General features: G+C 49.4%; 5 protein-coding genes; 3 read left to right on the top strand and 2 right to left on the bottom strand.

Moving 5' to 3' along the window:
• Window positions 1–2,114: 2,114 nt before the first annotated feature.
• Window positions 2,115–6,442, top strand: FFUJ_06002 (MUC1-Extracellular alpha-1,4-glucan glucosidase; the record flags this gene model as incomplete). XM_023579278.1 has 3 exons in its annotated part: window positions 2,115–2,352; window positions 2,403–6,077; window positions 6,126–6,442. The coding sequence occupies 3 exons, from the start codon at window positions 2,115–2,117 to the stop codon at window positions 6,440–6,442; spliced, it is 4,230 nt and encodes a 1,409-aa protein (XP_023432145.1).
• A 1,106-nt stretch (window positions 6,443–7,548) lies between these two features.
• Window positions 7,549–8,622, top strand: FFUJ_06001 (uncharacterized protein; the record flags this gene model as incomplete). XM_023579277.1 has 2 exons in its annotated part: window positions 7,549–8,378; window positions 8,430–8,622. 2 exons carry the CDS (start codon window positions 7,549–7,551, stop codon window positions 8,620–8,622), a joined length of 1,023 nt encoding a protein of 340 aa, XP_023432144.1.
• Window positions 8,623–9,407: 785 nt separating this feature from the next.
• Window positions 9,408–9,829, top strand: FFUJ_06000 (uncharacterized protein; the record flags this gene model as incomplete). XM_023579276.1 has 2 exons in its annotated part: window positions 9,408–9,540; window positions 9,603–9,829. The coding sequence occupies 2 exons, from the start codon at window positions 9,408–9,410 to the stop codon at window positions 9,827–9,829; spliced, it is 360 nt and encodes a 119-aa protein (XP_023432143.1).
• A 471-nt stretch (window positions 9,830–10,300) lies between these two features.
• FFUJ_05999 (uncharacterized protein) lies at window positions 10,301–12,950 on the bottom strand (the record flags this gene model as incomplete). XM_023579275.1 has 2 exons in its annotated part: window positions 10,301–11,511; window positions 11,564–12,950. 2 exons carry the CDS (start codon window positions 12,948–12,950, stop codon window positions 10,301–10,303), a joined length of 2,598 nt encoding a protein of 865 aa, XP_023432142.1.
• A 3,834-nt stretch (window positions 12,951–16,784) lies between these two features.
• On the bottom strand, window positions 16,785–18,599 carry FFUJ_05998 (probable methylcrotonyl-CoA carboxylase beta chain, mitochondrial precursor; the record flags this gene model as incomplete). XM_023579274.1 has 3 exons in its annotated part: window positions 16,785–16,907; window positions 16,963–18,007; window positions 18,061–18,599. 3 exons carry the CDS (start codon window positions 18,597–18,599, stop codon window positions 16,785–16,787), a joined length of 1,707 nt encoding a protein of 568 aa, XP_023432141.1.
• Window positions 18,600–18,653: the final 54 nt, after the last annotated feature.

Genomic DNA, 18,653 nt, shown 5'->3' with positions numbered 1-18,653 from the left:
AAAGCAAAATTAATTATATGGATGTGATTTTGATATTCTGAGGGGTGGAAGTTTGTGAGAATTGGGGGATGCATGAGGCAATCACGAGTTCCTGCCTACCCATCTAGGTAACCTAAGAATACGGGCGAGCGCTTTCGCAAAACTTATACAGGAAGGAACGTCCATTAGTCACATCAGCCAGGAAGGAAGGAAGGGTCTAAAAGATATGTCTTAGGTAAGGTACCTAAGGTAGGTAGGTCTAGGCTCAGGTACCAGTTTCTTTTCGCAAAACTTTCAGCTTCTCGATTTGTCTCATTCTTTACATCTCAACGTGAGCCTCGCAACTATCCCCCTATTTGAATCTCTGAGTCTTCGCTGTTCAAGATGAAAACGTGTCAATGTCTGAGTCTTCGCTTAAGAGCTGCTCTTGAGAGCAATCAGGTTCAGAATTGGAACTACCCTCACCTTTTGAAACGTTGATTCCCTTTCGAGAAAATTTCAACTGTGAGCCTTAACCCTTGTCGTTGTTCTTGGTTCAACTGATAATGCCACGAGATGACATCTTCCAAGTCTTTCATAGTCACCCACACCTAGTCGTCCAAGAAAACGAAGAAGGACTGCCGCCCTTCTATACGCCCGGACGCTCAACAGAGACAAACTAAGTGCATCATCGAACACTTCACCCCTGATGCGACCCGACGGCAAGCTGCATCTCGCCTCGTTGCCGAGGCTCGTTACAGGTGCCACGTCTGCACGGATGGCATGTAAAGTCTGGGATTTTGGTCCCCGGATTGGGAAACCTCCAACAACCAGGCCGTTGATCCCCAACGGTCAAAGGCCCGACGTGGTTTGTGTTACACCGCTTAACACGGCCAAGATCTCGTCTGCAAACAGTTTACCAATGCAAGTTAGATCCCGCAATGCGAGTCAGAGCGAGATACGGCCGTACGAGGATTAATCTGATACAGGCCATGTGTGACCTGACGAGGCCAGCAAGTGTCTTCACTCGAGTGAAAGGGACGGCTCTCAAACATATGATCACCTGCTTATTCTCGACATGTCTTGGAATATGATATACAGAATATCACTCGACATCGGCAGGAATAGGCTGGCTCATACTCAAGTGAGAGCAATTATGGAAGCCATCGCTTTTGTGTTGTTTCCTCGAAGAAACATGATGGGAGATGAAGGGCGGCCTGTGACATGGCACATGGAAACAATCACCGGCTGATGAAGCAGAGGCGGTAGCAAGGACACTCCATACATGCAATCAAGCGATAATACGACCCCAAACTCAAGTTTATTGTCCTGAAAGAGTGGAGGAAACTGAACAAGCATCGACAGTAGCTGTGCAAGCCCATCCCATTGTGTCTGCCTTCGTGTCATAAGCAAACGGAACTATAAGCCTGTCCAAGATCCCGGGATAGCTTCCATCGGGAGGAAGGCAAGCAACCAGCCGGACATATGTTCTATGGGGTACCAAGAAGGCTATATACGGCCACCAACGACCGAAGCATCGCGGACGACGGTCCAATCCAGCAAAACACATCCATGAATCGTCACCCCAATGACACTGAGCTAAGCACTTGCAACCCATTGGACCTGAAAATACAGCTTGTACGCTCATGCTGTGGCAGGCTTTCAGGGGTGAATTAAATATCTGACTTTAGAGGGTAGGTATGTGCCGCCTATAAGGTTGCAAGATATGTGCCCCTTTGCCCGTCACTGGCAAAATTCTTATGACGGCTGCTGCCAGTTGCACACTTCATATCTTCTATCTTTTGCGCTGTTCATGATTCACTCACTCCCACGCATGCCTTGAACTGCTCGAATACTTTTCTTCCTCATTCTTTTCACTTCTTCTGCCCTTCTTTTCTTCCGCTTCGCAAATCTCGCTCTCGTTTTCTCCCCATCAGCTCGAGGAAGCATAGGAAATAATATCCTAGGGGTCGACAATCACTCGTTTACCTGTATCTCTTATTCTACTATCGACTCATCCGCTCGTTTAAACACTTCTGTAATAAAATCCGTTCGCTGAATCGTTCTGGTGAGTTCAAAAATCAATCTCTGTATATGCTGAAGGGCGAACAGTATTCGCTGACCCAAAGGATCAACAGCACTACAACATCTTCATCATGAGACCACCTAACATTCCTTTGATCACCGTCCTATCGGTACTTCTACTGCTCTCTTGTCTTCTGGGCAGTGCAACTGGGCTTGGTCCCCAGCAGCATCGGGGTGCTCGCAAAGATGTGCGCGGCAATAATCTCATCGAAGCTCGCAATCCCTTGGGTAAAGCTCTCGCTGATGGCTATGGTCCACCTCCTCCCTATTATACTGGGGAACCAGTTGCTCCAACTGATTTGACTTCTCGTAAGTATTACGCTCTGACTTAAGGTCCTCCTTAAATCTAACATAGTCAGATCATTCTCTCGAGGAGTCCACTGCAACAGAAACTCAGACTGGAGCTTCCCAAGCCGGTGTGTCATCCAAGTCAAATGTTTCTTCTCACTATGAAACTGTCTCTTATGGCAGCTCCTCTCTCTCTGTATCCTCAGCCCTCGAGACCGGCACTGCCATGATAACTGTTGGCTCAAGCGCAAAGGCTGGTAGTACATCCGGCTCCAAGGCATTGTCGAGTGTTCACCTGACAGCTTCGGGTTCTTTCCTTGGGACCGAGACTTCTGGTGTTAAAGCTTCCTCAATTTCACTTGGTCAAGTTTCTACTATTTCTAACTCTCCGTTGACTGGCACTTATCCCTCCGCGGATACCTCATCACCCGGGACGGAAACTGAATTTCCTTCAGGTTCTGCCTCATCTGCCACAGTCTCTGTTTTCTTTAACGAAACAAAGATGATCACTGAGAGCGTCTCACACACACAAGCAGTGTTGAGTGCTGAAGTTTCAGGTGACTTCACTACAACGGAGCTTGCTTCTCGCCTCGAGAGTAGCGTAACGAAGGCTGGGTTGACAACAACGACAACAAGGATGCTTAATGTTACAGTGACAGTCGCCCCCAGTTCTTCAAGTGGTATTGCATCAAGTCTTTCATCTTTAACTGTTCCCATGACTGCAGACGAAACCACGACAGTCACAGTCATCCCACAACAGAACTCATCTGAACTTTCTACTGAGGGTCTTGCTACTGATACTGATTCGGCGGAGGGCTCAACATTGGGCAGTCTGGCCACTGAATCGACCAAATCTGTCACAATCCAAAGCACTCTGACAAAGGTTGCTATCTCGGAATCGACTCAAAAGTCTACCCGTGCTTCGAGCATTCCTGCCAATGGAACAGTGAGCTTCACTACTACTACTACTACTACTACTACTACTGCCTACTTCACTACAACAATTGGAGTTCCTGCCTCATCTTCTGTTCTGTCAAATTCATCTGGCATTTCAAGAACTACTATTGTTGCTTCTGGTGACTCGTCGGGGGCTGTAACAGGAGACTCGTCGGCGATCATGGCATCTATTACTGTTGCCCTTTCCACCATAGTTACCACGAGCAAGGCACACACTGCGCTCAACGTCACCTCGCCAGCAACAAGCTCTCCTTTCTCTTCAGTTCCGACCTCCGTGGCTAGCGCGAGCGTTGACGTTTCCGAGTCGAATATTGCTACCACGTCTAACCAAACATCTTCAGAGACTCTCTTTGCCTCAACAGCCCTGCCTATAAATGTGACCTCTCACTCAGTCACCGAGCCCTTCGTTGTGACTACTGTGTCAGACGGCTCGGTTATTACAATCTTCCCCGGCGGTATCATTCCAACTGGGATCGCTACAAGTATGATGAGCATCTCCGTTTCTACACAGTATTCCACATCTGGCCCTTCGCGCTTCAATTCGTCAATGTCCATCAGACGGACTTCATTGTCTTCTCAGACAGACTCCTGGCTTGACTGGCCGACTTCGACGCTGACGACTTCCCATACTTCGGAAGTAACTTTGGAGGTCCCGTCACTTGCTTTCCCAACCTCTTGGCTTTCGATCATTACCGCGCCAATGACGCCTCCCAGTGTGTCTACCACGTCAACTCGAGGCCCATCTGATGGCTCAACACATGGTAATGTAACGGTGATCAAGACAACAATGACTTCTACCATCACTAGCAGTCTCACACCGACAAGCCTATCCTCGTCTGGCAATGTCACAGTAGCCCATACCACTAGTGGGTACAACTTTTCTAAAAGTGTGGGATCCGTCAAGAGCACATTTAGTTCTCGGTCGACCTCTCTCGGTATTAGTACCGTTATCATATCCAAGCAGCCTACCAACTTCCCCTTTCCCACCAACACAAGCTTAGTTTGGCAGTCAGAAACATCTTCAGCGTCACTCTCTGAATCTGACAAAACCATCGGCCCCAAAGCCAGTGATGTTACATTCTCTCTGACCACAGCTGGATTCAATAGCACTACTCCTTATACCAACTCCACTACCGTTACGGCCAGTGAAACATATCCTTCAAGTAATACGGATCAGACGCAGTCCATAATTACTGCAGGGGCCTCTGGGTCGCGGAACACGACTCGCAGCGCTCAGTGGTTCACAATCTCAACTGTCCAAACAACTACCCGCACTGGCTCTGATTTGGTTTCTGGAACTCAAACTTTGAGTGACACAGCTGCCGCCACTCCTCAGCCGCCCGCTTCGCTGAACGTTACGCTCACCACTATATCAGACAGTACCTATAGTAAAACGTTCACCGATGTGAAAATCACTATCATCATGCCGACTTCCTTGACGACATCTGAGAGTGTTTCACTCCCAACGGTATCGACCAGCACGGCCCCCTTCCCTCTTCCATCAAACACCACATTGACGGGAACTAGCACTTCCTTTCCACCGAGTGGTACAGGACCTCGCTTCACCATTACCGGAACCTTGGGAGACTTTTCAACGTCCAGTATGACCATTTCACCATCGATCAGGACAACATATCTCACTGTAAACACCACAGTGGCTGGTATCACGGCTGATACTTCGGCCTCTGCTTCGGGCACAAACGAGCCACTCTTCCCGGTCTCCAACTCAACTAGTCTGGGCACCACCAGTCTCTCGACAATCGCTTCATGGAGGCCAGATCCCGAGCCATGGACGAGCTGGCCAACTTTGAGCCTCACGAATGAGCCAGGTGTCTCGACGTGGACTGTAAATAGCGAGATTCCACAGCGGACGTCATACACTCGAACTACCACCAAGTCTTTGACTTCTACTTTAGGAGAGCCAAATATGTCTCACTCTTCTATTCACAACCTTAGCAGTGCAACCTCGGGGTCAACCTCTTATACTCGTACCACGACTTTGACCCTCACAACCACTTTGGAAGAGCCCAGCACTTCCCCGTCCACCAATGGCAACAGGAGTATTGCAACCTCAGAGTCCATTTCATATACTCGTACAACAACCATATTCCGCACTACGACTATGGGAGGGCCAGGAGCGTCCTCGTCTGCCCTCAGCAGCTCAAGCGGTGGTGCTTCGTTGTCAACCTCATACACTCGTACTACGACATTGACTCTTACAACTACTTTGGCAGAACCCCCGAAATCTCAAGTATCTGGGGGTACAGTCACAAATTCATCTGTTTCCACATGGGCTAACGTAACCTCCGGGGTCGCTGGCTTCACGAGCACAGAGACTATCTCATTGACCACCGTTACATCGTCTCTCTCGGGAACACTGGCGACTTTCTTGACAACTGGTAGCGCAAAAGGGGTATCGACCAGCCTCGAGAGTTCTGCCTTGGCACCAATCCCGGTAGGTAACTCAACTCTATCAGAGGCTTCTGGGAGAACATCTTCGGGGATTGACACTTCGACGGGTACACACTTGTTGACTAGCTCAGCGGCAGCAGCTGCTCCATGTGAATCTACATCTACTAGCTCATCGACGTGCACGGAATCAGTGTACGACACCCCAACCCATACAGCGATTCCAGCTAGCACCGATTGCTTGACTGAAACGAATGGACCAGACTTATCGTTATCCTACGTGTCAGCAGTAACAGCCGCTGAAAACGTCTCATCGACCTGCAACACAACAAGCAGCACGGTGCATTGGTCGAACATGACTCACACATTTGGCGTAAAAGGTTTGTGATATTCTTGACGGGTAAAATCACCAAACTAATGAAGGTTAGATACAGAAACAAGCACCTACCAGCCGCTTACAACATTGCGGACAGTCACAAAAGCGCAGACTGGCGGAGAATTGGGCTCGACTGGGGATGACTATCCCACACCCACAGACAGGGTGCCTCAGGATCCCAACTTTCCATGGGGCAATGACTCCCCAATCCATCGTCATCAGAACTCGTCTGAGCTTGGCCCTGGTGAAAATGACGGTGACGGCGATGGAGGTCTGAGCAAGAGAATCAGCTGGCGCCCGCGGTGGGAGAATGTCAGAGACAAGCTGGAAGGTCTCTGGCGTGGACAAACTTTGAAGTCAGAGGACTAAGTCTCAGGAGGAAGAAGGCACGATTTGGATTGTGTTTGTAAAACATTCCCTGATTACGAAGCATGGCAAATCGGGGCTCATTTCTTTCTATGGACATGTTAGTTTTCCTTGTCTGGACTTCATTTCTACTCTAATTCAGCCCTATTTGTTGGCTTCGATTTCGGTTTCGGTATTTCGGGCAACTTTAGGGTCCGGTCAGGGATCACAGTGGTCAGACCGGGCCAGTGAGGGCAGGGCAGGGAGCCTTGGTTTATTGCGAGACTTGCTATGAGTTGGTTGAAAACACAGACGTTACGGATGTGTGTACAAGACTTATGTAGTTCATGCTATTAATCATGTCGAGATTATAATAAGTATCGTTTTTCTTGGACGAACTCATCTGGTATGGGCCTTTTGGTCGCGTGCTTTGGAACAGATAGGGATGGATGTGAGTGAATGTGAGACATGTGAGTGGATCATTGGTATATTCTTGGCTGGTACTACGAGTCGACCATGTACATGTACGCGTATTGCCAAGAGATAGGTACATAAGCACCTAAATAAAGACATGATGAAGCAAGACAAGTCTACTGATTCAGTTCATAAAAGTGTAGGTGGGTATCTTACTGAGGTGCCTTAGGAGTGTAAGCTACTACTAAGGTATAGATACGTTGAAGATGTAAATAATTGTGTAAGGACTAATTAGTACCTACTATGTAGGACCTACGATTGCCTCTTTCTGACCAACGGTGAACGGTAGGCAAGAGGCAGGACAGTGCATGAAATAGCTGAGCCAATTATGTTAGCGCAAGAAAGAAAACCCGAAGTTAAAATCGTCGTCATCGGCAGGAGGGGTCGTTTCTTCCGGCCCCAGATTTGGTGCCTCTTACACTTGGACTTTACCCAAAGCGGATCCCTTGCCACCGAGACATCCGACGCCTCAAGAGTAAAGCACGTTACCATCAGCTGCGCTTCATTCTTTCCCTCTTTTAATCCTTTCTTTATTCCACACAAACGATACCAACGACGACAACATCGCCATCATCGTCATCATCGTTATCATCGCCAAATCAGTCAATTAAGCATCGCAATACACAAATCACATATACCGAATACTCCATCACATCATGCTTTTCAAGCCGCTCGCCCTTGCAGCGACCGCCGCTGCTGTCCTCATCGTCCCAGAGACTTCTGACAAGGACGACAGCATCTTCCGCACTCTTCCCATCGAGGTCGACACTTTTGAGATCCCCGAGACCGCCTATGGTCAAGTCGTAGACGTCCCTTGCCTCCAGTGCCGCGGCCATGATAGCCAACTCGAACTCAATTTCGGCATTCAAGACCGTCGTCTGGTATTAAACGGCTTCGAACTCTATCCTCACGCCGACCCTTGGAACGGAGACCTGTCGGCAGCTGTTATCAAGGCCAATGGCAAGAGCGATATGCGTCGACTGGGATATGGCTTGGCTATTCGTCCTGAAGGAGTCGATAAGGATCAACATCTCGAGGTTGTCAACGTCGAAGTCAGGATCATCGAAGTCGGAGACCGTTTTGTCGACGGCGTCCCTCCTGTCACAGTAAAGCTCATCAAGGCTCCTGTTGGCGAGATCATCATCGGAAGCATCGAGGTCAAGGGTGATGGCGAGAAGACACCAGAGGACTGTGATATGTGGTGCCGCGCCAAGGGCATGGTCCACGATACCTGGAAGGATGTCAAGGGCAAGTTCAAGGGTAAGGGCTGCCACGGAATGAAGGGTAAGGGTAAGGGCCATGGTCACGGTCGCAAGCCCCATCACGGTCATGGTAAGGGTGAGAACAAGCCTACCGACAACTTCAAGCACGGTCCTCTTGTCAACAAGGCCCCCGAGCAGTCGTGGAGTGATGTTTTTACACACGTCACGGCATATATTATCATCCCTGTCCTTATGGGTGTTGCTGCCGGTGTCGGAGTTGCATTGTAAGTCAATTCCCTGCTATTCTTCAATTTGCACCATACTGACATAATCAGTTTCACCATGTTCCTTTGTGCCATGGTTCTCCGTGTGATCCGCATGTTCAAGGGTGAATCTTCCGACTCCGAGCCTGAGCTTGCCCCTGGTGCTACTCACAAGGCCGCCATCACCGAAATGCTTGTTGAAGATGAAAAGTCCGGTCTTATGGTCGACGAGGAGGCTCTTCCCCAGTACGAGCCACGCAACTAGAAGTCGATTTCTAAGACTCTGTACTTGCCCGCATTTTAGCCACGGTTGATAGAAAAGGGGAACGCACACTACCAACACAGCCTTCTACGACAGGCGTGTTATTTATACCAAAGATTGTATGTTTTTAAAGGATCCGGGCTCGGGATAGGCGTTATGAGTATGGTGGATGGGATTATGTCTTATGAACTGGATTGCTACGTACGCATCAGACTTGGCGTGGCTTTCTTTGGTAACGATTTGGAATTGCAATTGTCCTTTCTTTAAAGATTCAGCGGTGTCTATCAGGTTATGGATGGTCTAGGCACTGTTGGCTAAACTTGAAATACGTCGATGAATTACTTGAACTTCATAAACTCGTGTCGGATATACTATGTAGGTATTTGATGCATTCACTATATGAGACCAAGATCGCCAATTATGAAATAGTAGTGCCACCCAAAGTCTACATCCCCCACACAGGCTGTGGACCCTGAATGGGCACTATCCGCTCACACTCTGAATAAGTTAGCTTCCACTTTGGGGGAGAGCATTCGCGATCCAAAGTCATCAAGTGTGGATAGAAAGGTCCGGTCGTATGCGGGGTTTCGACTCGCTATATTCTAGCCCGACACCCGAGTATAGCTATATAACTAACTACTTGTTCCCAATCCCATCCAATCTGGAGTTGGTTCTGAAAGTCTGTAGCTGCTAGACTACTTTGATCCTATTTTGTCTTACTTTACTACTGTCACTCTCACTCTCACCAACAATACGCACAGTACGATCCGCCACTTATAAAACACAACATGTCACAAACAGCTCGCCGATTCGCTCAGATCGTCAAACTGAGGCCTCAGCACCTTGCTGAGTACAAGGAAGTTCACGCCAGAGTCTGGCCCGACGTCCTCAAGCAGATCCAAGAGTGCAATATTCGAGACTGTATGGCCTATCCTGAGGTGTTTCTACAAGGCAATTGTAATAGAGACTGATCGCTTGTATAGACAGCATTTTCTACGATGACCAGAGTCACATTCTCTTCGCCTCGTTCAAATATATCGGCTCGGATTACAGTGGCGACATGGAAAAGATGGCAAAGAACCCTCGTGTGAGAGAATGGTGGAAGATGACAGATGCCTGGCAGGAGAGTCTCGTGCCTGGTGCAGTGAGCTCCGAGGCCGGCGAGCCTTCTTGGTGGAAGCCAGTTGAGGAGGTCTTTTACCAGCCTTAAGGTGAATAATGCAACATAAAATTCAGGAATGGTATAAAGAAAAGCCAGACACCCCTTACTCATAAAGAGCTAATGATCTAAATCTTGCGATTCATAGCATCGAGTATCAAGTCCTGAGGCCTCTATCTTTTAGTACAACGCCCTTGCTAATCTCGCTCGCGAGTGTTACATATTGTAAAAGGGGGGGGTTAGAATAGAAGGACAAAATGAAAAGGGCGCCTCCGAAATGCCTATGCAAAATTCTTCCTCCTTTCCTTCTTTTCTTTCTCCGTCTTCTTCATCTGTCCCGTTACTTATTCCGCACTCATTACCATCCATGGCCCGGCCCTGGCGCAGCTGAACTGAAGCAAATAACGAAACGAAAGCACTATACCGACGCCATCATTGCGAAATGCATATTTACCTATGTTCATGCCTTATATACAGTGTCTACTCTTGACTCCTGGATCATCTGAACCTCGCTGCTCTGCTTCACCTTGGCCAATGGACTGCTCTATGCCGAAGAGACGGGTGGGTGAGAGTAGCCATTGGAGATAACACATGACGCTTCACGTTTCCTCCTATTGTCTTGGATCCGATACTGATCTTGTACCTCAACAAGTCAACCGATTCCTTGTCGCCAATACTGACATTAGCTGCCTCTTTTACCAAAACGCCTGCTTCTTTACGAGCCTTGGCAAAGAATTGTGCAAGGCTAGATTGAGCGTCCTCGGCACTCTCTACGTCCTCCTCCTGCAACACATAGAGGACGGCAATACGCGCAAAGTCGAGGACCTCGTTTGTGATCTTGAACTTGGTCATCGGGTCCTGTGTCTGCGATGGGTCTGCTGCCGCTGAGGTCTGTGCAGCATTGCCAGCTTCGCTTGTTGAGGTTGGCGCGTTTTCGGGGCGTCCCTCGTCAACCACCAGTGTAGTTGGCGCGGCGGTTTCAGACGATACGACGACGGCAGGGGCAGTTTCAGGTGCACGGGCAATGAGAGTCGGTGCAGCGGCCTCTCGCTTGAATTGGAGAGCCAGGCTGTCGAGCAAAGTCCTTTTGCGTGCTGCAGCGCCATCAAAAGTAACCAGGGAGTTCTGGGCAATACAGGACAGCTCTGCAGCATTGATCTTTGCCATGATGGCAGTGCCAGATAGAGGGACAGAAAAGTTTTTCTGGCTGTTCTCGATAAGGCGTGGAATACTTTTACCAAGCGTCACGTTGTTCAGATCGTTGCCTAAGTCTGTAGTCGTGCAACCATCGGAGCCACCTGCGCTACAGTCGGAGCCTGTAAAACCATTTGTGCAAATGCATGAGCATGTACCCTGCGACATGATGTTTGTTCCACCGTTCTGGCACTTTAATGATTCTTGGCATTGAGCAAGGGCAGACTTTGGCTTTTCATCATTGCCCAAGTTCTTAAAGACGAAAAATTCCAACGGTACAAGGACAGCGGCCAGAATTATACCAACAAGCAACAGTAGTAAGAGGACAAACGCCCACACAGGCAGACCGCAGCAGTGCCGACGTCGCTTGCCCTGGCCTTCATCCGAAGGCGTCATCTCGCGAAGGCCAGATCGTGAAGGAGCATCACCCTGGCGGGTGGGGGCCAGGGGCCAAGATGTCGTCCGAAACCAGGATCCACGGTTCTGTCGCTCTGGTTGTTGTGCGGGAGGAGGGAATGCTGCCAGCATATCCGATAGTCCTAGGACAGGTAAGTTCATCAAAACATCATATCCTAAAGCAGATCTTCTTACCTGAGTTTTCTTTGTCACCCCCTCGAGTCTGCCCCTTGTCGTCAAAGAAATCATTCAAGTTGTCGAATCGGCTCGCTGGTCTTTTGCCAGAATCAATCATGGTCGCAAGGCGAGTTGCACGTCGAATCAGATCAGGCAAGCTGGTGATACTGCCCCTCTCCTCTGCCCTTCTCACTGCTTCAATGTCCAGCTTTGGGGGTCGTCGAATAGCCGAAAGTCGACTATAAGGCTGAGGTGAAGGCGTTGGCGCCGGCACTGGTACTTCTGACAAGTTGGTGGCGCTGGCAGCAGCATATGCACCCAAGATAGCGTCGGGGCTAAGGCCGTCATGAGGGTTTTGCGAAGGTGCCAACGTCTTCGCCAGAGGAAGGGTGTTAGAAGAGCTTGTTGAAGCATCAATATAGCCGGTTCCCGAGTCGAAAGGCTGAACCGGTGATGGCGCAGGTCGGTGATTGGGCTCCATAATGAATGATTTGGTAGTAACAATTGAGGGCTTTCCTCTCTTGCCGATGCTTGCACTGCGGACCAGTTTGCTCTCGTCATGGAACTCATCATACGCGGAATCCTGACTCTTGTTGTCTGTCTCGTCGTAATACGAGGGACTGACAGCCCGAGAACCTGCTGGCCAACTTTCAGGCATAGCCGCACTTGAGGCGTAAGAGCCGTGCGACCTCGAATTGAGACTCTCTTCGGGAATCGGCGAGACAAAAGAAGCGTGTGAGTAGAAGGATGATGCACCCCTGCGAGATGACGGGGGAGGTCCTAGATTAGCGCTCGCTCTTGGGGGGCCCAGATTGACACTTCTTCTATTAGAATCTGTAGCTGTCGATTGATTGGGCTCAGGGAAGTCAGGGAGCGATCCAAGACTAGAGGTGGTCATTCGGGAGGATGGGGAAGGCGGAACAGAAGAGTGATAGTCGTCAGACTCGGGTGTGAGAAACACCGGGGTCGGTTCTTGGAGTCGAGACTGATCCAGCAAAGAAGGAACTTGGCTGGGTCTGGGTGGTCGTTGAGGGGCCTGAGTCGGTCGACCGGGTGGTGGTCGATATGGTTCGGTGTCAGGCGAATTCATAGCAGCCATCGGAGGGCCGGGTAGAGGCCATTGTGGAACTTGCTGTGGTCGAGATATGGCAACACCAGAATTTCCACTTCTATAATCAATGGCAGGCGCAGCCTTGGGTTTCGGAAGCCTTGACTGCGCGGAAGGGTGTCCTCCCATGGGTCGACGAGGAGGAGCCCTCAGTTCGCCAGGCGGGCTGTCGTCCATGTTGTCTGGGTTTAGAGGCTGCTGTCGCGGATATCCACCTTGGGCCATCTCGCGTGCTCTCCTTACAGATCCAGATGCGGGTGCTGAGTCCATCCCTCTTCCATCATACATCTGACTCATTTGGGTCCTTTATGCCAAATCACGAGTTCATCCAAACCAACAGCGTAACACGGTTAGGAATCCGGTAGCGAGCCCCTGTATGCAGTTCAACTGTAGGTAGGAAGCCGAGAAGTTGCGAAGAACCGAAGTGATGAAATGATGCGAGTATCCGATGACCTGCAGCGCTTGAATCGACCTTGTGGGGAATCACTGACACGGCGTTCGTATATGGACAAAGCAGTCTGTGTGCGAATTGTTTGGGTGCTGCAACATAAAAAGCTGACTTCTTTTGGACTCGATCGGGTCGTACAGCCACAGGCTATGTCGAGGTTACGAGAAATTTGAGAAGCGAAGTAAAAATAGGCAAGATGAAAACTTGGATAGAAGAGAACGTGAGAGAAAATAAGACGGATCGACCCAAAAATGAGAGATTGTTGCACGGTAATCCAGACCTCGCAGGCGCTGCAAGCAATGCAAATGAGAAATAGTCTGAAGAGAAAGTGTTAGTATTACAAGGGGATATGGGTGAAGGAAGATGCGAAAAATTGAAGTGAAACAATCAAGATAATGTCCAGGCCATCTCAAGAGTTGGTAACAACGGAAGGGAAAACATACCGAAGAAGCGAAAGAAGGTCACGACTTCATGAGATCATTTGGGCGCGACAAATCAAGTCAACGTCACAGGGGCTCGCAATCAACGACTAAAAGGATGGAAGGGATCGGTTCCGTAGTAGAGCAGCACAGCAGATGGGGACGAAATTCGAGTCGGAATCGAGAACCAGTGGGCAAAGGCCAAAGTCGATGCCGACGTCGTGAGACGAGGCGGCGTGTCACCGAGGAGATGGCTCTGGACGAATCGCGTTTCAAAGTTGCGTCTCGATGGTTTGAGAATGCTCCAGGTGATGAGACGATAATGGTTGTGAGTGGTGAAAGGAAATCCTATAGAAGGATAGAAGCTAAGGCCAGATCGATGAGGCACCAATTGTTTGTTGAGGAGGAAGGCGTGGTGAGGCGTTTGATTTCCCAGCTCTTGCTTCTTTCCTTGAACCTGATTATCTCTTTGTGGCCCCCTTACTTAATTGTCAAAATTATCAAAGCAAAAAGAAGAGTTAAGAAGAAAAAAGTTGGTCTGATTATCTTCTAGACAGACCCGTTAAAAAAAGGAATAGTAAAAGAGAAGAGTTGTGAAAAAAGGTGCACAATAGAAGCACAGTTGGAGAAAAATCAAAGTAGTAACGAATGAATGTAACGAGGCGCAGCCTACGACAGCTTGGGTCGAAGCAGGCTTGTAGGTACCAGTACAGTACAATAGGCACAAAGAGTGCGGGTGAGGTTGGAGAGGAGGAAGAAAAGCGAGGCGAAGCGAGGGGAGAAGAGAGGAAATGGAACTGAAAGGACGACCCAAGCCCCGGGTACATTAGTAGATTGGTGAGACCCTAGGTTGGAGTTGAGCAAGCACCCGAACTTCGCTCACCTGCGAAACAGGGCTATTCCACAATGGAACACCCAGACGGGAGCACGGGAGAGGCACAGAGACAACACAAACACCCACTCGACTGATCCAGTTATTACGGGTGAGCAAGCCCCATCACGATACTTAGCATCTTGCTGCAGGATCGTCGTTATTCCAACATGGGACCACCCTGCTCACTTTCACAAACGCCATTCAAGAATCAGATTCACTCACACGGAGCGCAATACGAACAGAGACGATAGAGAGTCAGAGATGAAGGGGCAGCGGTCATGACCTCTCAAAGGGGCGCGTCTGGCCGTTGGCCGTTTTTCCCCATAAATGCACGGGAGACAAGCCACTGTTCTCCCACTGGCTGCTCATCCGTCTGAAGTGTAAGTCCCACCAATCATGTCAGGGTATCGACTGTCGAAAACCCCTAGAAGCCAAGCCCAGCCAAGCCGCTAACCTAAGGTGAATTAGGGGGGGGTCCCTTGCAACAGCCTACCTAGGTACTAGGTAGCTTCTCAAGTTTAGCAGAAACACTAGCGTGCTGTGTTCCTGCAGCTCGGGCCCTAGTCACAGAGTGCAAGCCACCTTTTTTGACTTTTTGAGCTCTCTCACAGTCAGTCAATGTCTGTCTCTCTCTCTCAACACCAACACCAAGACCAACACAAGACGAGATCCATCTTTTGTCAGATAATTTCCAGGGTTCACGCTCCTCTTCTAGGGCCCTTGGATGTCTTAGAATGCGCTCCATACTTTTATCAATCTTTATTTTCTTTCATTCTGTCGAGAGCAATTTAATTTGACTCCATCAGTTCGGAGGTAATCTTATTTGTTTCCTCCACCTTGACAGGCCAAGCTTTTTGCGCTCAGCCTTGCACCAAGAAGCTGAACAAATGTTCACGATAATTTGATGAATGTCAATTGACACACCCGAAATAAACAGCCGAAGTCACGCTACATATCAAGCTAACTCGCGTGGGCTCGATTAGATAGACTACCCCATTAGTGCACGGTAAGGCTTCTGCCTCGGACATTAGACGATCACATTGAGTAGCGTCCGTCGTTTGGTGCTTGATGAGATTCAATTTGTTTGATGCACTAGCCACGGTCATGCGCGATTTCATATCAATTGAGTTCATGGCCTTTAATTTCTTCATATTACCAACAGTCCGTCCGCCAACTTGAGCCTGAATCACATAACATTTTGTGAGTTTAGCCTGCGCTTCTTAACTCTGATACAGAACTCGCTCGGAACCGTCGGAGCATCTAACAGAGTTACTAGCATCTGCGACGCTTCAACTGTTATCGTGTCCGCATCTTACGATAACTCACAAGGGGCCCTGGAAGTTGACTTGTGTCGGCTACATTTGAGTCGACGTGGTGTTTCACCCTTCAAGATCTGGATTCGATCGATTCCGTGCCCTGGCGTAAAGGAAAGCATTTCCCGTTGTGTGACCGTTGCTTTTGGCCAACAAGATGGCATTTATTAAACATAGGTAATTACTGTTTGTTTGGACCCGAAGCTTCACATGATCAAAAGCAAACAGCCATGAATGGCTGTACATACACAATTGATCAATGTCCGGGCGTTGGGTCCAGACAAATCAGACCTGCATGTTATCACTTTAGTTGGGTTCCATCGTCATTCCTTGGCGTGTTTCATGTTTATCGGTGGGGGCCTTCCAACGTCATCAGTTCGCCAGGGTGGGATGGATCTTTGCCGAGTGTCGATCATTTATTGATTTTCCATAACCCGCGTATTCCATGTATCTCTAGGGTAAGTTGATTCTACCCATCATAAAGTCAAAACTCATTTGCTAATACCTAACAACGAGATCTTAGCATATTCAGTACACAGGGTATACAATCTCTTATCGTATTTCATCTAAAGGCCTCTTTTTACACAATTTTGGTACTCTACGGGTGTGACACTCACTATCAGGATACCTCATTGCAAATCTAAAATGTGGTCATGTCCCACTAGGTAGTGAGCCTGGTCGATAAAGCGATTAGAATCACGTAACTTGTAAAGCCACATAAAGGAGCGAGAATCATAGAATAACATCTTAACACTAGGAGCATCTACATTCCAATGCCCAACAGTTATGCATGCGTTGGCTAGTGGGTATTAGTTCCATTCAGAGATGGGGCGTACACCCGAGTATACCAGCCTAGAAGATCTATATATATGACTTACGTGTATGTCGTGTAAGCTTATGAGTAAAGCCCCGAGGACTGTGACAGGGATGCACCGGACAAGACATACTGAGCTCTTGACTTGTTCACAAAGCCCTATGCAATGCCCAGCCTTTCCCAACTCTTTCCCAACCCACATGTCAACATAAACTTCAGTAGGTGTTTCTAATAGATTAACATATTTTACTGCATGCAAGTCATTACATTCGGAAGACGCCAAATCTGGTATCACCGGCCTTGACCTCGTTTCTACCTCCCATAGCAGCCTGCAGACCCAGACCCAGGTATCGTCTTGTATGTTGAGGGGGGATAATGCCATCGTCCTACAAAAATGTTAGCCTTGATTCATCCACAAAGAGTCATGAAGATGTGACTCACCCATAATCGAGCAGAGGAGAATGTGGCATCGCTCTCCTTCTCAATACGCTCCTTTAGCCCACCATCGACAGTCTTGCCGACAGTCTCCATTACAGCAGCCAATTGCTCGCTACCCATAACACCAACCTTGGCGTTGGGCCACATCCACAAGAATCTTGGACTGTAAGCTCGTCCGCACATTCCGTAGTTTCCGGCGCCGTAGCTGCCACCAACGACGACGGTGAATTTGGGTACATCAGCACATGCAACAGCGGTGACTAGCTTGGCACCGTGCTTTGCAATACCGTCACGCTCGGACTGTGATCCTACCATGAATCCGGAAATGTTCTGTAGGAATACCAATGGGATGCCGCGCTGAGAGCAGAGCTCAATGAAGTGAGCGCCCTTGACAGCGGACGAGGCAAAGAGAATACCATCATTGGCTACGATGCCAACCTTGTGGCCGTAGATCTCGGCGAAGCCAGTCACGAGTGTAGTGCCGAAGTCGCGCTTGAACTCGGAGAACTCAGAGCCATCCACAACACGAGCAATGACTTCGCGAATAGGCAGAGGCTTTCGCAGGTTGGTGGTAGCAATGCCAAGGAGCTCCTCGGGATCGTGGAGAGGTTCTGAGAAGGCAGGCTTGGGGGCTTGAGTCTCTGGTGACTTCTTGGGCCAGTTGAGGTTGCTAATGCAGCGACGAGCCAATACGACAGCATGTGCGTCGTCCACAGCCAGGTAGTCTGTAACACCAGACACAGAAGAGTGCATCTTGCCGCCTCCCAAGTCTTCGTGGCTAACAACCTCTCCTGTCGCAGCCTTAACAAGGGGAGGACCGGCGAGGAAGATATGACCCTGCTCCTGGACGATAATGCTCTCGTCACTCATTGCTGGAACGTAGGCGCCACCTGCTGTGCAAGGACCCATGACCACAGCGATCTGGGGAATACCCTCCGAGCTCATGCGGGCTTGGTTATAGAAGATGCGACCAAAGTGGTTCTGATCAGGGAAAACGTCGGCTTGATGGGGGAGGTTGGCACCGCCGCTGTCGACAAGGTAGATGCATCTGGCAGCTGTCAATTCGCGTATCATTTTGTGTGAGAATGCTTCGTTACATACGGTAATTTGTTTTCTCTTGCGACAGCTTGCGCTCGCAAGTGCTTCTTGACTGTAATGGGGTAGTATGTGCCGCCCTTGACTGTGCTGTCATTGGCGACGATCACGCATGTCACTCCCTCGACAACACCCACACCGGTGATGATACCGCCTGCAGGCACCTCAGCCTCTGGATAAAGCTCATGGCCAGCCATAGGCGAGAGCTCCATGAATGTAGTTCCAGGATCAATCAGAGCTGTAACTCGATCTCTGGGGAGCATCTTCTTGCGCGCGATGTGCTTCTGTCTGGCCTTCTCAGGTCCTCCTTGCTGAATCTTGCGGGCGAGCTCCTGCATGCGGCTCATGACCTCGCTCATCTGCTTCTCGTTCTCCTTGAACTCGTCCGATGACGGATCAACGTTTGTCTGAATCCGTGAGATGGCATTGGCCTGGTGCGGAGGAGTGAGATTTGCGACAGCTCGTTTCTGTGAAGAGATCTGTGTGCGCCGACTGAACTGGCGACCGAGCAGTATCGCCTGGCGCGATGAACGTGATAGCGTCATATCTGATCTGAAGGCTCTGCTTTTGGTGGTTCTGGGATACTCAGTTCGCTTTGG

This window comes from Fusarium fujikuroi, chromosome FFUJ_chr06 (genome assembly GCF_900079805.1).
Source record: "Fusarium fujikuroi IMI 58289 draft genome, chromosome FFUJ_chr06".
NCBI classification, from domain to species: Eukaryota; Fungi; Ascomycota; class Sordariomycetes; order Hypocreales; family Nectriaceae; genus Fusarium; species Fusarium fujikuroi.
This window is presented reverse-complemented; position numbering and strand designations above follow the sequence as displayed.